Source organism: Musca domestica, unplaced genomic scaffold, assembly GCF_030504385.1.
Source record: "Musca domestica strain aabys unplaced genomic scaffold, Musca_domestica.polishedcontigs.V.1.1 59, whole genome shotgun sequence".
NCBI classification, from domain to species: domain Eukaryota; kingdom Metazoa; phylum Arthropoda; class Insecta; order Diptera; family Muscidae; genus Musca; species Musca domestica.
The window spans coordinates 1,226,840-1,240,520 of record NW_026712362.1 but is presented as its reverse complement, the minus strand read 5'-3'; the positions used below and the strand labels follow the sequence as shown (position 1 = coordinate 1,240,520).

General features: G+C 34.9%; 1 protein-coding gene across 1 annotated transcript; it reads right to left on the bottom strand.

Annotated features, from left to right (window-relative positions):
• Positions 1 to 803: 803 nt before the first annotated feature.
• Positions 804 to 5,230, bottom strand: LOC131805629 (uncharacterized). Its single transcript, XM_059129027.1, has 6 exons — positions 4,861 to 5,230; positions 3,757 to 4,800; positions 2,962 to 3,696; positions 2,745 to 2,877; positions 1,210 to 2,678; positions 804 to 1,146 (listed from the first exon to the last, which is right to left on the bottom strand). The coding sequence occupies exons 1-6, from the start codon at positions 4,946 to 4,948 to the stop codon at positions 977 to 979; spliced, it is 3,639 nt and encodes a 1,212-aa protein (XP_058985010.1). The 5' UTR covers positions 4,949 to 5,230; the 3' UTR covers positions 804 to 976.
• Positions 5,231 to 13,681: the final 8,451 nt, after the last annotated feature.

The following is a 13,681-nucleotide window of genomic DNA, read 5'->3' as shown; positions in this document are numbered from 1 at the left end:
TTCAAACATCATTCTTGTGGGGTGCATATTACGTATGTTATGTTACGTATATATATGGGAGCTATGCCTGAACCAAATTTGACGTACTTGCTTCTGGACTGATTCCTGAATTTGCCAAAATTCAGCTCATTTGGACTTATAATGGACATTTGGTGCACAATTAACCCGAAATCGGTTGAAGATATAAACTAGCTATCTAAATCTGATCACCAATTTCAATACGGTTCGTCCTAGGGCCAAAAAAATATTGTTGGAAAATTTCATCTCAATCGGATAATAATTGCGACCTGCATTTTGTTCACAAGAAAACATGGACAGACGGACGGACGACATACGAACTGACATACGTAAATCGACTCAGAAAGTGATTCTATGAAGATCCTCAAAAGTAACTATGGGTCTATCTCGCTTCCTTCTCCACTACGAATTGTAGGGTATACAAAGTCGGAGAAATCGGACTAATCAGCTTCCAAAAAATAGGCATATATATTCTACAAGTACTCCTTAAGAGCTTTAAGCAGCAGTTTCTCTGCTCATGTTTTCTTCTGAAAATCGAAAGATAGGGTTATTTTAAAAATAAGGCATATATATTGTGAAAGTTCTCCTCCATATCTTTCATTTGAGCTGCGTCCCAACATATATAATAGTTGGTTTGCAATACAGCATTTTCCATCCACTACTATGGAAGAACGGCACTCTTTGGGTATGTGATTTCGTTACGTCTTGTTGGGTTCCTGATTAGTGAGAAAACATGCTTCCGAGTTCTATTCGTTTGTGATCTTCAAATACTTTGAATATTTAAATTTTGTGTGACATTCATTATCCATTTTTTATTCAAACAAGCTCTAAAAACTAGTAACCTAAAATTTGCCTTTTAAAAAGCAATTTTTTTTAAACAAAATAAAACAAATTGTTGTTAAAATATACGTAATAAAATACATAACGTATTTAAAAAAATAATAAAATTCTAAACCACTTAAACTGCTGGCACCGCATTCTTCAGAGCAATTTTCGTGTGTTCCAATGCATTCAATTTGGCAATTTGTTTCATGGTATCCAGATCTTTTATAAAGGTGGCCAAAACATCTTTGGTGGTACCCAAGTCGGCATCATGCAGGTCAGGTAAATCATCTTCCTGTTCCAAGGCTGTAAAATCAAAATACATTTTAAAACTCTAACAACATTTTGAATAATTTCAAAACCTCTTACCATCTATGGCAGATTCAATATCACTAAGACGTTGCATTGCCAAAGTTTGTTGTATTTTAATGTGTTCCTGCAAACGTTGTTGACATTCACCACCATCAATGGGAGCCTCAGGTTGTGGTATATTGGGTATAGGGGGTTTGACTGGCGTCATTGGCTCAGTTTTAATCTTCTTCGAGTTGGGAGTTAAGCAGAGTTTATTATCAGTATCGAATTTCTTCTCGGAATCCTCCTCGCTTTTTATTTCCTCTTTCATCTCTAAATCATCATCCCATTTTGTGGCCCACAAATACAATTTAGGATGACATTTATTGTTGGCAATGTTGATTTTGACTTTCAGGGAATGCATGAAATTCTTTAGTTCCAAAAGGTTACCCGTCAAAACATGGGTACGTTTGAGATAATCTGCCCGCTTATTCAGCAACGTTTGATTTTGTGTGTGATAATTGGCCGCAGGTAATTTACCCTCATATAACCAATCTTGATCATGTTTAAATTGCATTGAATAACGTCCCTTTTCAGGATTACGACACGTATAGCAGACATATTTATCTGGTACTTGTGATTCATTTTCAATGCCATGACATTGGCCATGTTGCCAGCACAAGCATAGCTCACACTGAATCATTAAACCATCCTCTTCCATATATTTACACAGACAATTGATAATTTCCTCTTGACGCATGCGTACAATTTTGATGATTTCCCCGTTTTCTTTGATATATTGTTGTGTGGCATTTTCCGCCGCATCGTTATTGGACATTGGCTGAAGAGAGCTTGATCCCGAATCGGCTGTAATGGGAGATTCCACACTGCTAAGGGGTGTATTGCCCACATTGGGTTTTCGTTTTTTGTTGTCTTTGTTTATTTCTGGAGTGGCATTGAATGAGTGGCGAGTTTCCTCAAAATCTGCCACACCACTAAAACTGGAATCCCCTGTAGTTGGTGGTACTCCCGTCGAGGAAGTGTGGCTAGTGTTTTGCTGCATTGACCGGCTAGCTGTGGCTTGGGCCGCCGTCAAATATTTCCTTGTGGTACGTTGACGATTACTTTTCCTCGCCCCGGGAGTACGCTTCGATGGTGAAAATCTTGATTTCTTGGAAAGAGGTGGAGCATCTGCCATCGCCTCGACATTACCCAAAGAATCATCTGCTGTAGTTGAGGCAAATGAACTCTCCAAGGTAGAATTGTTGGCTGCCGATGTGCTGGTATTTGCTTCTGTTGTGACCTGATCTCCTGGTTCAGTTTTGACCTGATTTTCAACATTTTCAGTTGCCTCCATATTTTGCGGCTTCACTACTCCAATACTTCTGCGATGAGCACGGGTTTGTTCTAAATCTTGTTGATGTAATTTGGCAAAGAATTGTTGATTGGGTATTTGATTCCTTGGTGTAGGTTCAGCGGCATCATGGTCTGTGGGGCGTGTACGTTTTTCAGCCAATTCCTGCATTTTGGGACAGGAACCAAGGAGTCTGTAAAAAGGTGTGTATTGAATTTAATTATTTGCAACAATTCCTTATTTCAGGATGTCTTCTTACTTGGCCAAATTCAAATGATAATGTTTGACATGAATCTGTAGATGATTTTCTTTGCGGAAATTTTTGGAACATCCCTCATCAGGACAACGGAAAAGATTGTCCACAATCTGTACCTTAAGGCCTCCGATAAGTGCTGAAAAAAATGAGGCGTAAAACAATTATTTAAACAAATTGAAATTTGCCAAAACCAAATCAAAAACTGAAATCCAAAGCTTACCATAGCCATCTTCCACCTGAGGACCTGTTGATTCTGGAACATTTGTTTGTGCGGCAGCTGTCTCTCCAGTTGCACTTACAATTTCCTCTTTCAAATCGACTGTGGGTGTATTTGTGGGAGTAGGTGTAGAGCTCATCTCAGCGGATTCCAATAATTGTTTTGGTACCTCAGCACCAACCTGGGTCACACTTTTATCATCCGCCGCTGAACTTGTTGATGTCAGCAACTCAATTGGTGGCAATGGCTCTGCCACGGGAGTTTCCATATATGGTGAGGGGGCTGAGGTCCCCAAAGGCTCTAGCGTCGATAATGGTTTATTCTCCACAGGGACATCGAAATTCAATGATGATTTTGGTTTGGGTGGTTGCTGTGGCACATAGCCCGGAGTGTAGACATAACAATTGATATCCTTGGCCCTACGTCTATGTATACTAAAGTCATATATATCAGGATTATAGACCTGACCCTGTTCTTCCAGAAATGTTTTGAGATCGGCCTTTGAACGAAAACGTTTTCCCAATGGACTGACAAGAATAACATCCCATTTGCCCAGAACATTGGAACGTTGATACATGTGTTTTACCCAACCCTCTGGGAGGCGCCAATCTTCTACAATGACCGTGGGTTTGCGATGCTCACCCACAATGAGAAAACCTTCACGGCCTATGGGTTGATCATTTACCCAATGGCAGGTCCACTCACCATCCCTGGGTATTTCGGGGAGATTCAGGGAAGCTAGAAAAATAATTTTCCAAAATTAAAAATAAATAATTCAAAATCTTTAAAATAACCTACGTATATCCAATTTTGATAAATCCAATAAAGGCCAATCTTTGCGTCCCGCACTTCCAGCCCTTTTCTTTGGCTTGGAGCCATCCGCTGGAGTTGTGGAGGCCCGTTTTACACCAGGTGAAGGTGAAGCTGCAGCTGCCGGCAAAGGTGTTGAGGGTGATGGTTGCAAAGTGGTTTCGCCTCCAACCAACTCTGGCACCGTTACTGCCAAGGGCTCTTGGACTTCATTCAAAATCTTATTCATATGAATGGCCCGAACATTTTTCACATAACCATCATCGAATAGAACCTCATACGTGTCATTTCCCAGAATTTTCTTTACCGTGCCGGGGAATTTACGCGGCCCAGACCAACGAGCCAAACATTTCTCTTCCAAAGTGAATACCGGTATTGGTTTTGTGGAGATTTTCTGGCGTAAACGTGATGAATTCATAGGAATCCATTCTTCGGTTCCCACAATGGTTGATTTCACCTTTCCAGTTTTTTCAAATTTTATCAAAACCTCACGATCATCATTATCCACCTCTACGATGCGGGCCGAATGCCAAACACCTTCAAAATCTTGAGCTTCAAGACGTGCTCCGGGATTAAAGGATGTAACTGGTTCATATTTTACACCCGGCGATGCTACAACTCCTAAATCATGTGTGGAGTCGTCTAAATTTTCGCCAGGTTTTTCATTTTTCAATGCTGCTGCGGCGGCATTTAGCTCTGCCGTCTGGGCCATTATCTGAGCGACAGTGGCCGCAACAGTGGCTTTGGTATCTTCATCCACGGAATCAGCAGAGGCCGTGAGCACAGCTGTTGGTGGAACACTTGGTGTGGCTGAATTGAGAAATTCCAAATCTTCCTCAATTTGAGCGGCATCGACTTTGCCCCATGGAAAAACGGTGGGAAATACTTTCTGCTTCAACAGATATTTTCCACTGCGTTGAGGTTGAAAATCTGCCCTGCGGAAATGTCTGGAACAGACCAAAACACTTTTTGTAATTTGGCGATCTGAGTTGATTTTGGTGTTCTTTATCCAAATGGAGCGGGTGTTTTCATCTGAAAATGAAATGCAGAAATTTAACAATTGCAGCTCAAAAAATGCTTCACGTTACTTACCTGCTGGGAAAGAATGATATGTGACTCCATGGTGTTCCGGCAAGCGTGATGTGGAAGTGCACCCGGCAATACAGCATTTTCTGCCCATTGTTTACTGTGTTTGTTGTGTTCTTTTCTTCTTCTTGTTGCCTTGATAATGCTTCTTCTTCTTCCTCTTAAAATGTGACGAAATTTTCAGCCACAAATAATTATGTTTTTCCTTTAAAATTATTCGATTTTCCTTTGAATTTCTATTTGAGACGTTGAAGTGGATATTTTTCTTTATTTTTACACAATTTTCATTGGATTTTCCTCATTTATTTCCCATTTATTTGATATTTTTCACTCCATTTTCACACACTGCGTTCTCAATTTGACAAATGCTTGGTAGTTTAAGGGTGCTTTAGGTAATGTGATTGATGTAAAAAATAGGAAAAATAAATGATTGAAGTGTAGATGGCGCTCAGTCTGCTATCATAGTAGACACAAATAAAAAATAAAGGAAGAGGATTATAAACCTAATTTTTTAACATTATTATTAAAGGAAAATGTGATCTAAAATCCTGGATTTTAAGTGCTTCTTAAGGAAAATCGGTCCACTAATATTTAATTTGTACAAATATTATTAATATGAGGTATATAATCGTGGATTTTTTAGTTATTGTTTATGGATTATTTCCTCTGAATGTTTTTAAAGGAATATAAGGGATTTTCTACAAAACTATTATGAAAATATAGTAATTATTTTGGAATATTTCTAAAAAGGGCATAAATAAGTCTTTAAATACATTATATAAAGAATAAAGAAAAATAGCTGATGAAAATTAAAAAAAAAATTAAATAAAAAATATCAGATTTTAAAAAATATTTTAGAAATCGTGAATTTTTCAGAATATTTTCTAAAGAAATGCATTTAGTGTTCACATTTTTTAAAGAATAGTATAATTTAGTCGTTAAATTTTATAAGATTTTTTAAAGTAAATATGTACCGTGTTCGTAAATATCTAATAAAAAAATTTTTAAGATATTTTGTATTTTTGTGGGTTATTTTGTTAGAATTTAAAAATATGTAACTATTATGTTGACCGAGATAAATACGTTGTATTGTTTGTTTGGTACGGAGAAAGAAGACAAGTCTGTTGTACATAGCATCGCATATTTATAACTTTAAGGCACGTATTTCTGATAACTCCTTAAAAAACATGTCTTAATTCACCTTGGCTTAATAGGAGTGAAAATATGTTTAGGATGCATAGTTTATGAACCCAAAAAGAAGTCTTTGAATACGGATTTTTTGTAGCAATCCGATTCGAGGTAATGCAAACTATTTAATAAATGCTTGTGCTTGTGGATAAAGGGTTTGTTTATTTGTCATGGTTATATTTGAATTTCAAAATTACTGAAGAATGTTTTATTTATTTGCATGTAGCGCCATCTACACTTCAATGTTAATAGTGTTCTCTTGTCCACACGGTTTTATCCTTGATATTTGTCGATAATATAAACCGTATTATCATTCATAGCTTTCAGCTTTCATATGTCTTAAATTGTTCAAATGTTACCGACTTAAATCATGTTTACATTCAGATTTTATGCGTATTTATATGCATTATCATTTGTTCTGTTCCTGAACCATAACAGAATGGATACGTTTTTTATATCCTCCACCATACATAGTATGGAGGGTATAATAATTTTGTTATTCCGTTTGTAACACGTCGAAATATACATTTTACATCCCACAAAGTATATATGTAGATTCTTCATCAGCATAAAATTCTATGTTGATTGAGCGATGCCCGTCCATCTGTGGAAATCACCCCAGCTTTCGAACAAAATGAAGTAGGTTGATAAAATTTTACTCAAATGTATATTATATCTGCAGGACTTTTGGGCCATGTAGGTCCACGTTTTGGTATAGCGCCCATATAATGATACCTATATCCTATTAACGTATACCCTATTTTACGTATTTTGGTGATTTAAGCGACATTCTTCACCGGAAATGTTTTAAATTTGGTATTTGAAGTTTGTAATGGATACTACAGCCTATGACAGAAAATTGCCTTTGCAGATCCACGTCTTCGTATAGCCCCATGCAATGGTACCTCCGGATATTCGGTATTTTGATGATTTTAGCGACATTGTTCACCGGAAATGTTTTAAATTTGGTATTTAAAGTTCGTATTAGATACTAAAGCCTATGACAGAAAATTGTCTGTGCAGGTCCACGCCTTCGTATATATAACGGCACCTCCCGATATTCAGTATTTTGATGATTTTAGCGACATTATTTACCGGAATTGTTCCAAATTTGGTATTTAAAGTTCGTAATGAATATCACAGTCTGTCTTCGCAGGTCCACGTTTTGGTATAGCCCTATATAATGGTACCTCCCTATATTCGGTATTGTGATGATTTTAGCTACATAATTCACTGAATTTTTTTCAAGAAAAAAATTGCCTATGCAGTTACATTCAGTATTTATAAGATTTTAATGGATTTTTAACGGATTTCATATTTTTGAAAATTGCCAAATTCGTTGCAAATGGTGGAGGGTATACAAAGTTCGGCCCGGCCGAACTTAAGGTGGAAATACATAAATCGCTTATCTGGCTGACTTAAGTCATCGGCTGGCATCTTCGGCAAATAACAAACGAGCCTAGGGCCATAATCGAACTACGTCAACCTAAAACTCCTTAGTTCATCTACGAAGAAGCCAGCAGAATATGAGCTAATACTTATCCCCCACTTATCCCCAGAAAGAACGCATAGCGCATCCATTCTGTTTTCCACTTTAAAGACCAGAGAAAAATTAACGCACCACGCCTCTGCGATAAAACAACAAGAAGTTTAGTACCGGATAATTGTTGTTTCATAGGTAACACGTGACATGAAAAACGCGCAACGCGTTCATTCTGCTTCGCCTTTGAGTATTCTCTTAACCGCATTGTACCAATAAGGTAATGCATTCATATTATCATATTCGGTTCATCTTATATTTACAAACATTTAAACCAGATCCGAATACCTCCATTAATTTCCACGCGATCCATTTCTGTCACATTAAAATTCTCATTCGATTGAGTGTGAATGCAATTAGAACATTCTCAATTATAAAATTGTAAAAATATGCATATTTCTTATCCGTTTTTTATTTAATTGTTATATGATCCAAATACAATATTCTTATTGGATTGGAATATTTTTGCCTTGAAATTGAATATGCCATCTAGCACTTTCGGTGGATGACAATAAAAAGAGCCGACGACGACGACGACAACGATAAAGACCAAAAGCGTGAATTTATGTGACACAATACGGATACCAAGTGAAGTGGCCGGCCAACCAAGCATTTAGTTAAACCACATACACACACGCTTTACCCAACTTTGTTTTTTTTGCAAGTCTTTGAGCCTCCCCCAGCACAAATGAAATGCTTTGTCTTTAGTATGCAAAGCATCACTGCTAGCCACCATAACATGATTGGATTCTAAAAAAATTGGCTATTGATAAGTTATTTAAGTTTAATGCTTATTTTAAATTCTAGCAGGAGAAGAAGCAAAAAAACGACAACAGAAAATAAAAATTAAAAAAAAAATATTGTTTCCCGGTGTTCGCTTGTGCTATGGTACCAAATGCTCTTACAATTCGAAACGCATACCATTTGCCTGGCAACCCCCACTTTAAATCATTTCCGCTTTATGCAAGTTCTTCAAACTTTATATTGATTTCAAACAAAACAACAAAATTTTTGTTTTCAATTTCAAATTCTATTGTCATTTCAATACTAATGTCAATTTTTTGTTCATTTTTTATTTCTTATTGTTAATGACAGAATGTCACCCGTGGCAGTTCATTATCATTTGGGAAATTGTTCACCTTTGAAAAAAGGTGAATATTTAATTATTGAGATTTTCGATAAATCAAAACTTGGCACAGTATAAGGACTCAAACTTGGCAATAAAACTTTCAATGTAATTTGATTTTGAGATGTGTCATTTATGTAACACGTAAATTGGGTCAATGTAAACATTATTGAAATATGATCAATGACAAGTGTAAATAGGTATGTCTTTTCACTTTGGCAGTCAAATTTACTCAGTAAGTTCCAGTGTTGCCGTTTTGGGCGTTTCCGTCCAAATTTGGGCGGAAAAAAGATAAATTTTGTGGTTTGGGCGGATTTTGGGCGGATTTTTTCCATATTGGGTACAATTTTTTTTTCATTGTTTATTTTTACCAAGTTTAATTTTTTTATTACTAACTGAATTTTATATTTTTTTATTGAGATGAATCGTTATTTAATTTATAGATTTTTGTTAAGTTTTTTAATAATATATATAATACATTAGGCTATAGTCGTGCGGGGCCGACCATGTGATAGCCTACAACACTACAATATGTTAGAAGCTCCTTCATGTCCAAATCCATTTTGGAAGATTTCGCTTTTGAAATTATGTCACGGAGCACTGCCCAGATATTACCCTTAGCATTTTGACCAGGGACATTTTCAAAATATTTATGCACTCCGTCGTGCTGTTAGTTTTTGTGGTCCATTTTACGGCTAAATATATTCCAATGGTCATCCAAAATGCCAGAATTCTTCTCTGTGCTTTTCAGGTGTGTCGATTGGCTTCATATGTGTGATCAGGATTTTTTTTTCTGTTTTTGGTTCATTTAAACCCCTAAATATTTTGCGATCATCTCCAAAAGCAAGAGGCCCCTTTGCTTGATTTGCTTGTCAACGAAATCAGCATAAAAAAGCCAGAAGTTCGCCTATTGTGTATCGCCTGTAAGTAATGTTGGTATTTTTTTTACACAAAAGTAGTGGTCCATTCTACCCGCTGTCCTTAGCTCTAACTTCATGCGAGATTTCGTGTCCTTAGGTTTATATTTGGGACCTTTATAACGGCAGCAAAATCAGGAACATTTTGAGTTGCTGGTCAATTTCAACCCCTAAATATATTGCGGACATCTTTGAAAACAATAGGCTAAGCCCTTTTGAGCCTAACCCTACCTTTCTGAAAAATTTCGTGGGGATCGAACGATAATTGCAATCTGTATATAAATAATAACCCTAACCTGTGTTGTAAAGTAAAATAATATTACAAAACAAATACTTCAATATTATAAGTCAATTTGAAAAAATCACATGCGATAAAAAATATGAAAAAATAAAAAAGGTCACAAAATACTACAAAATCTATATGAACATCATTATTGGTATCTTTTTATGCGATTTTTCAGTTTTTATACTTTAATGCCACAAGGGCATTCTAAATTGACAAAATTTGTCAAAATCGCTCCAGCCATTCTGAAGATATAAGCATTCTAGCTGACATCCCCTTCCTTTGTATATATACATTGTATATATTTCTCTATATATATCCGATATTTTTACTATCGGCATCTACGTAAGATAGATCGACTCAGCTCGGCGAGATAGGAAGATCCATATATACTTTCCTATGTGGGAAACCAATATTTCAAGGTGTTACATTATTTTTGGCCCAATCAAAGTTATAATACCCCCAACACATAGTGTTGTAGGGTATAAAAACCTGAATAATAATAATGACTTTAATGTATTTAATACATTGAATTCTTGTATTATGTTACTTTTTCAAATATATATATATATATATATATATATATATATATATATATAATATATTTATATATAAAAAAACTGAAAATTTTTATTTTCTCTAAGTACCTTTTTTATGTATAGTGTAAAGTTTTCAATAAAATTTACTTGAATACAAACTACATATAAATTATTCAACTTTATACAGTTTGGGCGGATATGGTCGATTTTGGGCGGTTTTTAGAAAAAAATTGGGCTGAAATAAAAATTTCAAACGGCAACACTGGTAAGTTCTGTGGGGAGAAAATGGAGCAAAAAAGTATAACAACAACTATAGTAGAGTAACCATGACATAACAATAGAAATAGTCTCATTTGCTAAATCGAATATGGCAACCATGTTCCAACGGACTCAACATTTTTGTATCTAAAATACTATTCACGTATGACGACTGACAAATTTTACAAAAATAAAATTTAATCTATTATTTCCGGCGTTCCTTTGCACGTAATAACAGTAATATGTTCCATATCTCAGGAAGAGATTTTTAGGTTTTCTTAGACTCAAACATGGTAGAATTAAGAACGTAAAGTCGATTGCATGACTTTTCATAATTATTCATTCGACAACACCTCATTGTCAAAATGTATATTTATAAATCCATTGTACATACACAAATCAGAGATTGGAACCTTCCTTCTTGAAATTTGACAAGCAAAATTACAGAAAATTGCATGGTAGAAGAATACAGGTAGTTGCATCGACACAGCTGCTGGGACAATGAACTGTCAAACCTATTTTGGAATTGAAAATATTGAATAAAAAATGATTGAAATTTGTAAAAATTGTTGAAAAATATATTTTATAGCAATCTCCGATTTGCGTCGTATGAGTAAACTAACAAAAAACTATTTTGAAAAAAAGATTGAAAAATGTTGACACATCAATGTCCCAAACGTTGATGCATCTACCTATATTCTTCTACCATGGAAAATGGAAATATGGGAAAATAGGGCTCTCTGTGACCGAAAAATTACGTTTGTACCATGGAATATAGGTAGACGCGTCGACACAGCTGCTGGGACAATGAACTGTCAAACCAATTTTGGAATTGAAAATGTTGAATGAAAAATTATTTAAATTTTTAAAAATTGTTGAAAGACGCGAATTATAATAGCCTCTGAATGACGTAGTATAAGAAAGAATATAAAAATCTACTGCATCAAGGCTTGGGAGCATTGATATGTCAAAAAAATTTAAATGGTTTGTACCATGGTAGAAGAATATAGGCAATCACGTCGGCACAGCTGCTGGAACATTGAACTATTAAACCAATTTTGGAACTAAATTATTTTAATAAAAATTATTCAAATTTGTAAAAATTGTTAAAAAAGCATATTAACCTTCGATTGGCTTTGTATAAGAACTCATATAAAAATCTACTTATTTTTGACAATTTTTTTTTTATTAAATGTTGACATATCAATGTTCACAAGCGTTGATTGTAACCATAAAACGCATTATCAGACGGAATGGATTTTACGTATGAGCTGTCACTTTTATTATCCATATGTTCCTTCGTTTGTATATCAACATTTCCATTTTACATATGACTCATAATTTTTGCTATCACACACTTGCATGTGGGTTTTTTCATATTTCCTCTGATTAAACTGTGATTACATTGTTATTTCTAAACAAATTATAATACTTTATGGATGGATTTAACCGCAAACTTATTTTTTTTTTAATATTTTCACACAACAAACAACACTTTTAATTAAATTATATTTTTCCGATGAAAATAGGGCTCACTGTGACCGAAAAATTACGTGTGTAGAAGAATACAGGTAATCACGTCGGCACAGCTGCTGGGTCATTGAACTATCAAATCAATTTTGGAACTGACTTTTTAATGAAAAATCATTAAAATTTGTAAAAATTGTTAAAAAAGCATATCATAACAACCTTCGTTTGGCGTCGTATAAGAAAACATAAAAATCTACTTATTTTTAATAAAACATTTAAAATTTTTTAACGTATAAATGTTCCCAAACGTTGATGCTCCCACCTGTATTCTTTTGCCATAGTATGTACTTTACGCATGTATTTCACCATAGAAATGTCGTCCACGTATCACACGATGCGTGCAACTTCTACGTATGGAAATTTTGACAGTGCATATGTAAAACCCTAATCGTCTGATAGCAGCTTTACAAATTGTTATCTGGATTAATCATCAAACACAACAAATACGGCTATGGGAAATATCATGGTACAATAAGAAGGTAGAACAGCTTCGTAAAACTACCAAAATACAGTCCTGAGGCTATGCCCGCTTCCTGTCAAATTTGCATTCAACAAATTGTTTCCATTTATTTTAAAAACAGTCAAAGAGCGTGAAAATGAATGGAATGCCTGGATTTTCTATCAAAAGTATTTCCATCTTTCGACTCCATGGCAAAACTGGCGAATAGCTTTAATACGCGTCTCACAATTTACGCGTCTTCCAATCATTGATTTCGAAAATATTCAGTTTTTATTTTTCAAAACAATAAATACATACACAGCTGGTAGCTCTACCTTACCTTTTTATTGTACCACGGGGAAACATCTGGTAACTTCATTGTATTATGTCTATTATCATGGTTAACCCTGGTAAATATTTTGTATGTAAAAGCTCTATAAGTCTTATTGTCAGGATTTATTTCATGGTAGATTAAGAAGATAAAGAAGATAAAGCCGTGCAAACATGTTTTTTTTTTTTTTGCCAAAATTAAATTCATGGACCTGTTATTACTTTCCGTTAAATAAAAAAAGTTCATTTGACATTTCTTGCCTCTAGAAAAAGTTTTAATTTTACATGTTCATAGAACAAAAATTGAGCGCCGTAATATAGAGAAGATAACATTGTAAACATCCTGTGGGAACATGACATTAGTTTAGTAAAGAAACACATGGTAGAAGGATATAGGTAGACGCATCGACACAGCTGCTGGGACAATGAACTGTCAAACCAATTTTGAAATTGAAATTTTTGAATGAAAAGTTATTTAAATTTGTAAAAATTGTTGAAAAACACGGATTATAATAATCTCCGAATGACTTCATATAAGAAAACATATTAAAATCTACTTATATTTGAAAAAAACATGTAATTTTTTTGACATATCATTGCTCCCAAGCGTTGATGCATCTACCTGTATTCTTCTGCCATGAAAGAAACAGTTGAATGAATATTAGGCATGGTAGAAG